The following is a 13,228-nucleotide window of genomic DNA, read 5'->3' on the forward strand; positions in this document are numbered from 1 at the left end:
TGTTATCAAACACATTCAGTGATATTGGACTCTGGCATGGTCAGTCCATTTGCTTTTCACAGAAAAAAGAAGATGTTTTATATAAACTTTTTCAAATTCTTCCAGTTTTTTTGGAAACTGTTTAATCACTTATGTTTCACAATAATCACAATTGATGTATATTATATTATTTAATTAAAACAATTAAAAAACAAAAGACTTAATGGCCGTTTGGATTGGACATTAAATTAAATTAAATTAAACACATTACACAATATGAGACCCATATTACCCATAGATATTTTCAGGGGGAAAAGGGGGCAGGGTGTTTGGAGAGCCATTATCTTCATAGATTAATGCAGTTTTTTTTATTTTGAATAGATCTCTTTAATTGTAAAATATATTTCTGAGCATATTGTGGATATCAGAGATTAAAGAACACTGAGCAATGAAGCATTTCAATATAAGTGCAAGTAGTCCTGAGTACAGCACTATAAAAAATCACTGTACTAAGCATAAGTATGTTTGTTTGAATAGTTTTTATCAATCTGTTGCTACTAATGCATGTCAAAATATCGCTGTAAATTTTGCGTATCGTGAAAATGTCTTCAAATATGTGATAATACTTTTACCATATCGCCCAGCCCTAGTCACTGTACTTTTCTACTTGTCAAACATACATTCTATCTACATGTGGCCTTTGTTGTGCGTGTGTGTGTGTATGTTTGACCAGGCTACACACTGGGTGGTCTGTGCATACATTCCAGTCAGAGAAGCAGAGGAAGGCCCAGGCACTGGACAAAAGGGAGCTGGACATCATCCTGAGTGTCATCCGCAGAGCTGAACACCTCGAGCTCATTGAGCAGCACAGGATCGGGTAGAGCTTTTATCTGTCTGCATCGCTCTTGTCCGTTCTCTCTGAATGCCCTTTTGAGCTGCCGCTCACTAAAGCTGCTGTAGCTGTAGTGCTTTGACACGGACCGTCTTTGAATTTACATGAGATCTGAGCCTCTTGCTCGAGCAGGAAAGGTCATAACCTTTACTGATAATGTTAATCTGTACAAGGCCTGAGTGCTGTTATGATAGATGATGGTGTTTTATGGCAGTATATTATTATGGCATTTAACTTTAGAACTTCTTGGAATGTTGTATTACTGTTTGAAATAAATAAATAACTTCACTGAGGTGTGTGTTTTGCAGGCGACTAATTGAGCGTTTAGAGAACATGAGGAGGTCAGCGGTGGGAAACGGGCTGTCTCAGTGTTTGCTGTGTGGGGAGGCTCTGGGGCTGCTTGGAACTCCTTCGGTGCTCTGTCTGGACTGTTGCAAGGTAAAACACACTGCTGCTACTTTTGCCTCTTTCCCCCCTCCGGCCAGACTATAATTTATTACCACTGTCCTTACTGTACTATAAAATCATTATCACCACATAAGTATCTACTTATACTTAAAGATGGAAAAGAATGTGTTTATTTATTTTTTTATTTGATGTATAAATATCAAGTGTGTGACTGGTTGGGGTGACAAAAGTCTATTTACAACCCTGTTCAAATTAAAAAAAGAACTAATTATTTTCTTTAAGTCTTATTAGGTAATGTTGCAGTCCCCTATGGGGCTTCTCTGGGTCCTTTTACAGTGTGTATTTAGCTATCTCAAGAGACTGCAACCAATCTCCCTGTTTTTCTTTGTTCAGCCTATCGTTAACTTGTGGCTGCACCCCTGGCCAACATAGCCCCCTCTTCAATGTGGTTTCTTGCCAGTGCCATACTTCATTCAACTGTGCCAAATACTGTACTGTGTGATAAATAACAATACTGTGCAACATTTCTGGACCCCTTTACTACATTAAAAAAAATATATATATATATTTATATGATGCTTGTTTTGATTCTACAGCTCTCTGATTAGTACAGAGGCTGGTCTGGCTAACATGAATGCATATATTATTTCAATGCAAAACACTGTCTTTGTGCAAAAATAATGATCTCATACAGATCTGATGGAGCTGCAAACAATACAAAATTCACAACTGCCTCACGTTAGACCATAAATTACCAAGAAGTGATTCACAAGTTTACTGTTAAATAAAACAAAAGCAGTCTGGTGGCGAATAAGTGTTGCAAGGAAAAGTAAACTCTGTGGCAGTGCCTGGATTTCTGTATTGGTTACTAATAAAATGTAGTATGGGTATTATCTATGTCACAGTTATAGACAAACACAATCTAATAACACACTATCAGTTGTTCTGTTCATGTATTTTATTGAGCACATTGACTAAGTAAGTAAAATTGAAAAAAATAAGTAAACCCTCACATTTAATAACTTGTAGAGCCTCCTTTGGCAGTAAATTACCCCCACTAAATGTTTCCTGTAGCTGCAAATAAAATTTGCACAATTAAATTTTGGATTGTTCCTTCCTGCAGTTCTTTGCACAAAGGCACAAACCACACTAACCTCATCTTTCTTGAGAAGAACAGATTTGTCAATCTTTGTGTGCCTTTATTTAATAGGCAAACCAGATTTGAAACCCATTAACACAGAGGATCAATTACTTTTTCTAGTCTGCACTGTGGACCTTTACTCAAAATTGTGACATTTATAACAATGTATTCACACATAGCTTCATTCAACATATTCATCTTCTTCAGTTTTGTTCAGGAGACACCCAACAGTATGTCTCATGAGGCTGCCTGAGAGAAGGCTAAGAGCGGGTAGCGCTGCACTCTGGCACAAGAATCCACACGTATCTGTATTTTCCTTCTTTCAGTCACATGACATTAATGGTTTGCACAAACATCAAGCCAGTTAATCAATAACGCAATTTATTGCTGAGGATTTTTTATTATTGAAGTTATCAACAATATATTCCCTGGCAGATTACCATGATATATGTGGAAACTATTGAGATATTGAATTGTATCTGTGCTGCCCGGTGCTGAATTGTTAACAGACTGCGTGGACAAACTCTTTATTCTTATCAGCAACATTACAAACAGAGTTTTGTAATGCTTTGGTTTGAGATTACAGTTAGGGCTGAACTGAGTGTTAGGACAAGACGAGCATCAACAAAGCCTCTAGAAAAGAGCCATTAAAGTTAACTGTTATAAGCTAAAGTCCTAAAATGAAGAAACATCTCTAACTTGTAAATGTTTTATGGCTTTTACTGAGATGCAGTTACAGTTATATGGCTTTCCCACAGTGAGATGCAGTAACTCTAAGCTTCCATGCGCTAGCAGCAGAGAGCTACACAACCAAAACCAGTGCGTTTCAGAGAGGTTGTGGCGTTGTGTTTTCAGAAGGCCAACATGACACACCAGGGGGCAGTGTGTGTCTAAATAAACTGCTCACTGTCAGTCCGCTGCCTTTTGATGTTGTTTAGACTCCGGTAGAAGGCTTTGTTTGGATTGTTTGTCCACGGCCCTGCCCAGCTTTCAGGGTCAGCAGTTCCAGATGGAAGCAGTGATTTAACATGCTTCTCGTGCAAATCACACACACACACCAGCCATACACCAAGGACTCACAAATGAGACAGTTTACCCATGGAGGTTTGCAGGTGGAAAAGGGGGCAGGGTGTTTAGAAAGCCATTATCTTCTTAAATAAATGCATTATTTTATTTTATTTTACATAACATGGCCCTTAATTTAGCAACATCTGTTGCAGATAAAGGTTAATGTAGCGGTGCTGATTTCTGAATATGCTGAGAATATTCTAATGGGGAAATTCTAATGACTATTAGGCTGTTAGTGCTGTAATTATTTTTTAAAGCACATATGTTCTCACACACCCAGAAAATGGTGTTAAACTGTTTTGTCATTGCCATATGGGGTCTGTCAGGTGCCAGGTGAACTTGTAGAAGAAAAGAGGAAAAAAGAAGAAAAACGGAGGCTAGATTTTGCTCGGAGCACAGCGAGAAATAATTTTTTCCTCTATCTTCGTTCAGCTGTTTCGTTGTTTGCGAGATCTAAGGAAGGCTAATTATAAACAACCTACTCAGAGATAAATCATCTCAACTCATCTCAATTATCTCAAATCAGAGGTTTTTGCGCCCCGCATCGTCCTCTTTGCTCGTAGGTGGCAAAGCGAGGGGTTGCTGTTTGATTTTGGCCTTGAGTAACCATTGCTTTAGTGTAGCGCTGCAGTTAGTTGTCATTCAAAGCTGGAGGCAAATTATGCAGAGCATTCATGCTTGCTGTGAGGATTCTTTTTGGAGAGTTTGTGGAAAATTGAAGGGCCTCCTGAGTGGCCTTTCTCTCTCACTCATGTGTTGTACCTCTCTCTCTCTGTCTCTCTCTCTCTCTGTCTCTCTCTCTTTCTTTCTTGCCTTCTCTCTCCCGCAAACCAATTAAAAAAAATACAGAGCTCTTCATGAACAGGCGCAATTACTTTTGTACTTCTCCTAGCTTTTGTCTTCCATTACGGAAAGCTTGATTAAAGTTCTTTTTGCGCTTTCCTGTTATAGCGCGATACGGTGTGAACCTTTAGCACTCAAATTGATTCTTGAACTCCAATTCACCAGGAGCCCGTGTAATATCCTGTTGTAATTAAATTCCTTTTACCTAGGAGAGACTTAGCGTTCGCCAGCATTTGGGGATGGACATGTATTATATATCTTCCTCTATGCCTTATGGTATACCATACATCTCTATGCTTGTGTGAGTGACAGCCTTATTATCAGTGAGCTGGACATCATAAGCTGATCCTTCAAATCTGAAAAATATCCATCTGCGTTCAAAGGCTCAGTTAGAGCATGTTGAGAGTAGACGTCACTGATTTTGAAGTAACGTTGTGGTTTGTAGTTGGTAATGATTGAAGTTTGTGATATGTTGAGCATAATATAGAAGTCCATGTGTGTTAATAATCTGAGATGAAGTTATGCGAAGAGCAGTGTTTCATTGTTTCATGCCAATCTAATAATGGCATGAAGCAGCTCAGAACAGCTCTAACCTATTGAGGACTTTACATAGACTCCATAAGACCTTCTGGGGTGTCCTGTGGCCTCTGGCGCCGACATGTTAGCAGTTGATCCCTTAAGTCCTTTAGGTTGCAAAGTAGAACCTCCATGCATTCATTCAGTGAGACTTGGGCACCCATGACCTTGTTGCCGGTTTACTGGTTGTCCTTTCCTGGATCACTTTTGGTACCTCTGCATACCAGAAAGACCCCACAACACCTGTCTTGTAGATGCTCCGACTCAGTTGTCTAGCCACCACAATGTGACTCTTGTCGAAGTCACCCAGATCCTTCACCTTATAATGGCTAATGTTATGGCCGATTAGTATAAATTTAATGTGATAAATCAGAAAAAAACAACATTTTGCTGTACAACCCTTGGCATGTATAGTTGCAATCAAAATTATTCATCTCCAAATTCCAAATTATGATAGTTTAATAGTAACATTTTAACTGAGTTGTTTGCAATAAACCAGTAAATAGCTCAACACAACTAATAGTAGAATTATTATTCTCAGAATTTTTTACCTATTGAAGTCAAGTATCTTTAATACTTAGTAGAGCACTGTTATGCTCTTACAGTGGGGAGAACAAGTATTTGATACACTGCTGATTTTTCAGGTTTTCCCACTTGCAAAGCATGTAGAAGACTGTAATTTTTATCATAGGTACTCTTCAACTGTGAGTGATGGAATCTAAAACAAAAATCCAGAAAAATACATGGGATGGGCTACAGGACAATAGGCAAGCAGCTTGGTGAGAAGGCAACAACTGTTGGTGCAATTATTAGAAAATGGAAGAAATGCAAAATAACGGATAATCTCCCTCGGTCTGGGGCGCCATGCGAGATCTCACCTCGTGGAGCATCAATGATCTTGAGGAAGGTGAGGAATGAGCCCAGAATTACACGGCAGGACCTGGTCAATGACCTGAATAGAGCTGGGACCACAGTCTCAAAGAAAACAATCAGTAACACTCTACGCCGTCAAGGATTAAAATCCTGCAGTGCACGCAAGGTGCCCTTCCTCAAGCCAACGCATGTCAAAGCCCGTCTGAAGTTTGCAAATGACCATCTGAATGATCCAGAGGAGGAATGGGAGAAGGTCATGTGGTCTGATGAGACAAAAATAGAACTTTTTGGTTTAAACTCCACTCGTCATGTTTGGAGGAAGAAGAATGATGAGTACAACCCCAAGAACACCATCCCAACCGTGAAGCATGGCGGTGGAAACATCATTCTTTGGGGATGCTTTTCTGCAAAGGGGACAGGACGACTGCACCGTATTGTGGGAAGGATGGATGGGGCCATGTATCGTGAGATTTTGGCCAACAACCTCCTTCCCTCAGTAAGAGCACTGAAGATGGGTCGTGGCTGGGTCTTCCAGCATGATAACGACCCAAAACACACAGCCAGGGCAACTAAAGAGTGGCTCCGTAGGAAACATCTTAAGGTCCTGGAGTGGCCTAGCCAGTCTCCAGACCTGAATCCAATAGAAAATCTTTGGAGGGAGCTTAAAGTCCGTGTGGCCCAGCGACAGCCACGAAACCTGAAGGCTCTGGAGGAGATCTGTATGGAGGAGTGGGCCAAAATCCCTGCTGCAGTGTGTGCAAACCTTGTCAAGAACTACAGGAAACGTCTCATCTCTGTAATTGCAAACAAAGGTTTCTGTACCAAATTTAAGTTTCTTTTTCTGGTGTATCAAATACTTATTTCCCACAATAAAATGGAAATTAATTATTTAAAAATCATACAATGTATTTTTCTGGATTTTTGTTTTAGATTTCATCACTCACAGTTGAAGTTTACCTATGATAAAAATTACAGTCTTCTACATGCTTTGCAAGTGGGAAAACCTGAAAAATCAGCAGTGTATCAAATACTTGTTCTCCCCACTGTATAACCTGCTGCAAATTATGAGCTCCTGGCAGCATTCCTGAGGAATCTTAGCCCATTACTCATGGCCACGAGCCTCATGACTTTAAACCCCATAAAAAATCTTTCGTGAGGTTTGAAGAAGTCAGTTGCAGCACACAAATCTGAGAATATTAGTGAACTGGAGGACATTGCCCAAGAGCAATGAGCTAATATTCCTCCGAAACGCTGCCAGAAGCTGGAGTCTTGCTGTGCATCACGTTTGCAGCAGGTCATAACAGCAAAAGGGGGCTCTAAGTACCTTGTTATTAACGGGGTTCGAAGGTCAGAAGCTTCTCCAAACTGTTGCCAAACAGTGCTAAAGGGGATCAAACTCGTTTAGATCACCACCACTGTGAACAGTTCTGACTTTTGTCTTTTGGAGGATGTGTTTATGAATTGCCGAAGAATATGAACTAATGAGGTAAAAAGGTCAATTTTTATTCCAGGACGACTTGGGCTGAAATTGATTTTCAGACTGAAGTAACATAAAAATTATATTACATTATAATTTAGGACATTATACTTTTTGGTCTTTTAGGGCTGTATTCTGTCACATGCCATATGTCACAATGTAAAAGACATACGATTCAAATTCTGAAAAAAAAAAAAAAAAAAAAAAAGTTTGTGTCTGACAATTAAGCAGGCAAGAATTTATTTTAATGTCAAGTTCGGAATGTGTTGTTTATCAGAAAATTATTGATGAGTTGGTGGAGAAGAAAATCTCTGCATACTTCAGCTGTTTACAGCATTTTCCCTAGATATCTTTTCAGGCTGGGTGGTAAAACCTTTAAACTTTCAAACCTTTTGGTAATATAGTAATTGATAGTACATTTATAGTCAGTCATATCACAAATGAAACTCACCTCATTCACATACATAAATTTAGTGTCTGAATGTGTTGCATTGTTACATTTGAAGGATTAAGGATTTTACTTCCACTTCCACAAGAGCAAATAGAAATCGAAGAAAAAACAAGAAGTAATCGCAAGTTAGGTCCTTATGTCAGTTCCTCATCTAAGCTGGGCAACACAATTGGTGTATGGATTTGTGTCCACCAACAGCTCTCCTGATTTATTTTAATTAAGGACTGATAAGATAAACTAACTGTTGGATGGAAACTGGAAATAGTGGCTGTCCTCCAGGAGAGCTTTGGAAACAGTTAAGCTAACACATTCACACACATTAAACCACCTACTTACAACATACAATGTTTGTTTGTATGTATTCCAATAATAATAATAATAATAATAATAATAATAATAATCATAATCATAAATGAATAAATAAATTATAATAAAAACACAAATATCTATACATACACACAATGTTACTAAGTTTACTAAGACTTTTGCATAGTACTGAATTCTATTGAAGAAGTAGTTAAAAATGCTTAGTACTTAGTTGATTCTACAACTGCAAATGTGCATAAATCTGTTTCTTTATTGTTTTTTGCTTTTTTCTGAAAAGTATGAAAGGTTCAACAAAGTTCACATGATTGTGTACAGTAATGCACCAATGCTGATTGTTAGATGTTGATGGCATTGTGGGTTTTAGAGCTTTACATGTTTTAAATGGTGGTCTGATGTCTGAACACCACGAATAACAAACAGATATTTAACAGTTGGCCCACCCATGGATAGACACTGACATTCTTTTGCCTTTGATTTTCAGAAAGTGTGCACAAAGTGTGGGATCGAGATGGCATGCAGTCAGAAGAGAGCTCAGTGGTTGTGCAAGATCTGCAGTGAGCAGAGAGAGGTAGGCTGCAGTTTCTCATTAACACTCCCTACAGATGCAATCCCAGTGCTCATAATTAAATCCAGACACCACAGGCAAACTTGAAAACAATGTTTCTCTCAGTATTCATCTACAATGATTGTATCTACATCTAACGACACACCCTTCAGAGATTTCATCTTGTGAAGCTTTCAGTGCCTTGCCAGATTTGGTTAACTGATGGGCAAAATAGGGTGTCTGTAGAAGGCTATGGAACTGCTTAGTGTCTCCTCATGGTTGTAGACACATGCCAATACCTCAGTGCTCATCATTAATGAAAGGGTCTATAACTTTCAGTTGTCTTCTGGTAGGCACCTTTGTGTCATAGCCTTAAGAAGAGCGTGTTAACCACCACTTCTTCATGTTGATTCATGAGTCTTTGAGGCTGTGCATGTCAGCCCAGGGTCATCATCATAGCTCGGGTTGTGAGGGGAATTCTAAAGAACAACTGTGTCCAAATCCAATCATGTCTTTGTCACTTGACTGGGAAAATGTCCTTTTGGTTGGAGTTGGATGCTCAGATGGTTTCTGTTAAAACTTCAAAGTGTGATGTAATATATACTAGATTAAATGTGATCAGTTTTCACCAATACTGCCACACAGAATTGACCTTGAATTTTGTTGTTGGTGAAGAGTTGTCGAAACAAATAATTCGATGACTAAATCGAGACACTTCTCTCACTCAAAGCCCAGATAATAAAACTAATAATATTGTGTAGTAGACTTGGTAACACTGTATTCTGTATTATTTTGAGATCGTATATAAAAAAAGGATACCCACCCACCCTATTGTGTATGCATATGAATACAGGTAGGGGTACTAATTTGATCTGACCAGTGGGACACAGATGACAGGAGGTTATAACCTCTATACAGCTGTATACAGTTGTGGTTGGAAGTTTACATACACTCATCAAAACACAATTTTGGGCAGTCACTGATTTCTTTTGGCAACTATGTTTGTTAGATGAGGAAAAAACAAGAAATTGCCCCTCAAATTGACCACTAATGAAGGGCTAGGAGACAGCTAACACAAATTGTGCATCTTCAGATGGTGTACATTCTCTGCCTGCACCAGCAAGATAGGGATGAGGTGCAGATGGAAATAAATAAACTGAGAAAGCAAGACGGAAGCAGCAGTGTAAACATAAGTGCTTATTGGGGTAGCTGTCGGTCGCCTATGAGATATTGTTCTTTCACTTCAAATGAAAGAAAAAACAAAGATTTTAGTCAGATTGAACAGGGTTCTGTAGACTTTCTTTTAGATGTTATTACTGGCAGAAGAGGCAGAAACATTCAGTTTTCAAAAACTGGCACCTCAGACAGTTAACCGAGTACCCATCTTCCCTCTAAATCTTTACTTCTGTCTAATTTTGATGTTCACCCTGAAAACCCTTTTTAATTGCACAAGAGTAAAAGTTTTTTTTAATTAATGAATTGTGTGTATATGTTACAGAACCCGTTCCTGTATTATTTTAACCTCTCTCTCTCTCTCTCTCTCTCTCTCTCTCTCTCTCTCTCTCTGTCTTTCTCTTTTTACATCGTCATATAGCACCATTTTAAAACATTTATAGAACTGCAAGCTAGCCATGTACAGCCTCCACACATCAGGGTTAGTTTAACACAATGTTATTACTAAGTCCATATACCTCCCATATAAAATCACAGCTTATGTTTGGGAAGTTTTTAACTCTAAAGATTGATTAGAGCCATACTGCAGATGTCTTGTAAATAAAATTAATTCCTGTTTTATTATGATGATTGCAACAATCGACACAGCCTCTTTTCACTAATCATATTTATTTTGATGCAGAAATTATTAAACATTTCTATTTTAGAAACTAGACCCTTCATGTATTACAATAAACCTCACTGATGGAGTGTGTTCACATTTGAGCTTCTGTTTGGTTGCATTATTCACATTTTATTGTAGCAAACGTGTTTACATTAGTATAAAGCAGCATAAATCCTGCTCGAATGTTTTTAAAATTAATTAAATATTTCTCCCTGAAAGTCTTGCAGTTGCTCACTGCCTTATTGCAGCACTTATTTGAGCTTATCAGATGAGTTGAGCCCTGAATTTAGGCAGTATTTCCATTTCGAGTTTGTTTCGGACAGAATCCCCATTTCAGGTTTGTTTGATCAATTTTGAAATCCACAAGGAGTTCAAACAGCGTTACATTTTACAGTGAATAAGTCACATGCATCTCTCACCAAGAAACAGTCAAGTAACTGTCTTATAAAGAAAAAGTCTTTAAAGCTTTAAATTGCATTTACACACATCAACTCTGTGCTGCATAGTGGAGCACTGTGCACAAAGTGCGAGTCCAGAAAGACTTTTGAGACTTTTGCATAAGGAGATGTGGCGAAGACAACTTACTGACAGAACATCTTATCATGGGCTGAACAGATTATGAAAGCCTCCTGTTCAAAATGACGCTTCCTGGCTGGATTTAGGAACCACCACTCTTTGAGCAGGGAAGTCGCATTTTGTCAAACTCCCCCGCTCTGGTTGACTTCTGAGGCTGTAATTGAGACATCCTCTGCTATCTTGGTTTTTCCTTCCCATGTTGAGGCTCCCTGCCGGATTTCTTGCCACAGCGGGCGCAGACCTCCGACTTGTCATTATGTCCAGTGTTAGTGCATCAGCATGTTTCGAGACACTACTTATTGGAAAATCATTCAAGTGCTTTAAAGTTCTGCTCTAGCAACTCACATAGAGCGCTGAATAATCAGCGTTAGAATAATCTCTGAAGGCTGGATTTTGAGGCTGGAATAAAGCAGACAGCATGTTTATGACTGTCATGCTTTGAAAAGGTTGGGGAATGATCTGTTTAAGAAAATCTGTATAATGAAATATGTGTTTGAGGTTTGATAGAATTTGAGTTTCCACAATAACCACACTGACAGTAATTGTCTCTGGGTTCAGGTGACTTTTGGGGCCGGTTTACACCTGGCATTAACATGCATTTTGTAAATCTAAATATATCTAAATATATATTGATCAGATTCTGTCTACCCTTGTCATTAATATGCGTCCCCAGTGTGACCATTTTACTTCCTGTAAACAACAGTTTCTCATCAGAACTGTCCTGTGACATGATAAAAAAAACATTATGCCTAATATGCTATTTGTACCTCTAAATGAGCCCCGAATTAGACGTTAAAGCAGATCCTTTCCGTTGCAGATTTGACTTTTCCCAGCACTTCCTGTAAATAAATAGCACACACCTACCCAGCCATCCATGTGATATAAGCCAGGACTCCAGGATCCTAGTAAACAGTCATTGTAAAATCAGCATTGAAATCCTATACATGAGGGTCATTTTACCAAGTGTTTGCTCGGATTGGACCAGGCAACCTTCTTCCATTGCTTAAGGTCCAGCCACAACGTTCATCATTTTAAAAACTGCAGCGTTGCAGCTCGAGAAGCAAATCTGAATGCCGCTTCCCAACAGTGCTGCACAGAGAACAGACAGCATTTCAATCCACATTTTAGCTTCATCTCAATTAATAGAGCTGGCAGAGTGAAAATTACTTTAAAAATTATTTACCATTTAAGGTAATCTTCAAAGCTTTTTGGGAAACTGGTTATACGTTAGTCTAAACATGTGTTGTCACTCAAAAATTACAGAATACTATTTCTGTAGACAATATCTGAGAAAAGAAATGAACTGTTTGAATGAGCCTCTGAATGAGTATATTCAGCCTACAAATAGCCCCAACATCATATTCTCTGCAAACATGCATTTTGGTCAAGCATTACCATGACACAAGGAGATGAGGGAGGTAAGCCACAAAACACCAGTAGTACTTCTAATGAACTTGACTTCAATTGAGGCTCAGTAATTCTGTCAGATTCTCAAGAAAACAGGCCATTATTCAGGGATATTCTGTGACAATGTTGATGTCAGAACTGTGAAAGGTGGTTGGCTCTGCTCTATAAATAATTAATATGATACATTTTGTTAGAAAACTGCCATTGTCCTGGTGTAGATGTCGTCCTCTTTAACTTTTTGTTACAGTTATGCTGGGGTTTAATTGAAACCATTCTTCCATCTACTAGTGAAAACATGACTTAACATTGGTAACAGGAGAGTTTATGAAAGTTCTTTATATGATTGAATTCTGCACCTTTTTATCTCCAAACATACTTTTTGTAATTGTGGCCTAAACATTACATTTTTAAGCAGTCCACAGGACTTTTGAAGTGTTCGTTCAAAAACCTCTGATGCTGAATTTTGTGATGAGGGCAGAGGAAAGGTTTTCTTCTGATGGCTTTTCCATAATAGTCATTTCAGAGTGTTAGACCAACACATTGCTGTCAGTGGACCATTGATTCTTTTGTAATCTGGGTGGATTGCTGCCGAGTCCAACTGTCTAAATTTTTCTTAGTAAATGCAGCCGTGTTACAGAATGTTTTGTTGCTGACTAAAGGGGCGTTCCAGCAGGAATGTGAGGCCAATGCATACCCTCTATACTTAGATGAGCGCCTAACTATTTATAAGAAAGTATTAATAAAGCTTTACATCGCCTTTCATAATGATGACTGTGAACAAGCCACAGCATTAACAAGCTAATTAAGTGCTCAAACTTTTGCATGCCAT

The 13,228-nt window shown here is 38.6% G+C and overlaps 1 protein-coding gene across 2 annotated transcripts in view; it reads left to right on the forward strand.

The window, feature by feature from the left end:
• The window catches only part of doc2b (double C2-like domains, beta), a 228,954-nt gene that overhangs the window by 8,299 nt on the left and 207,427 nt on the right, over positions 1-13,228 (forward strand). For both annotated transcript variants that reach the window (XM_072674602.1, XM_072674610.1), the window contains exons 3-5: positions 713-856; positions 1,180-1,309; positions 8,517-8,603. In XM_072674602.1, the coding sequence (XP_072530703.1) occupies positions 713-856; positions 1,180-1,309; positions 8,517-8,603 (361 nt within the window). The remainder of the gene's footprint in view (positions 1-712; positions 857-1,179; positions 1,310-8,516; positions 8,604-13,228) is intronic.

This window comes from Salminus brasiliensis, chromosome 1 (assembly GCF_030463535.1).
Source record: "Salminus brasiliensis chromosome 1, fSalBra1.hap2, whole genome shotgun sequence".
NCBI lineage: Eukaryota > Metazoa > Chordata > Actinopteri > Characiformes > Bryconidae > Salminus > Salminus brasiliensis.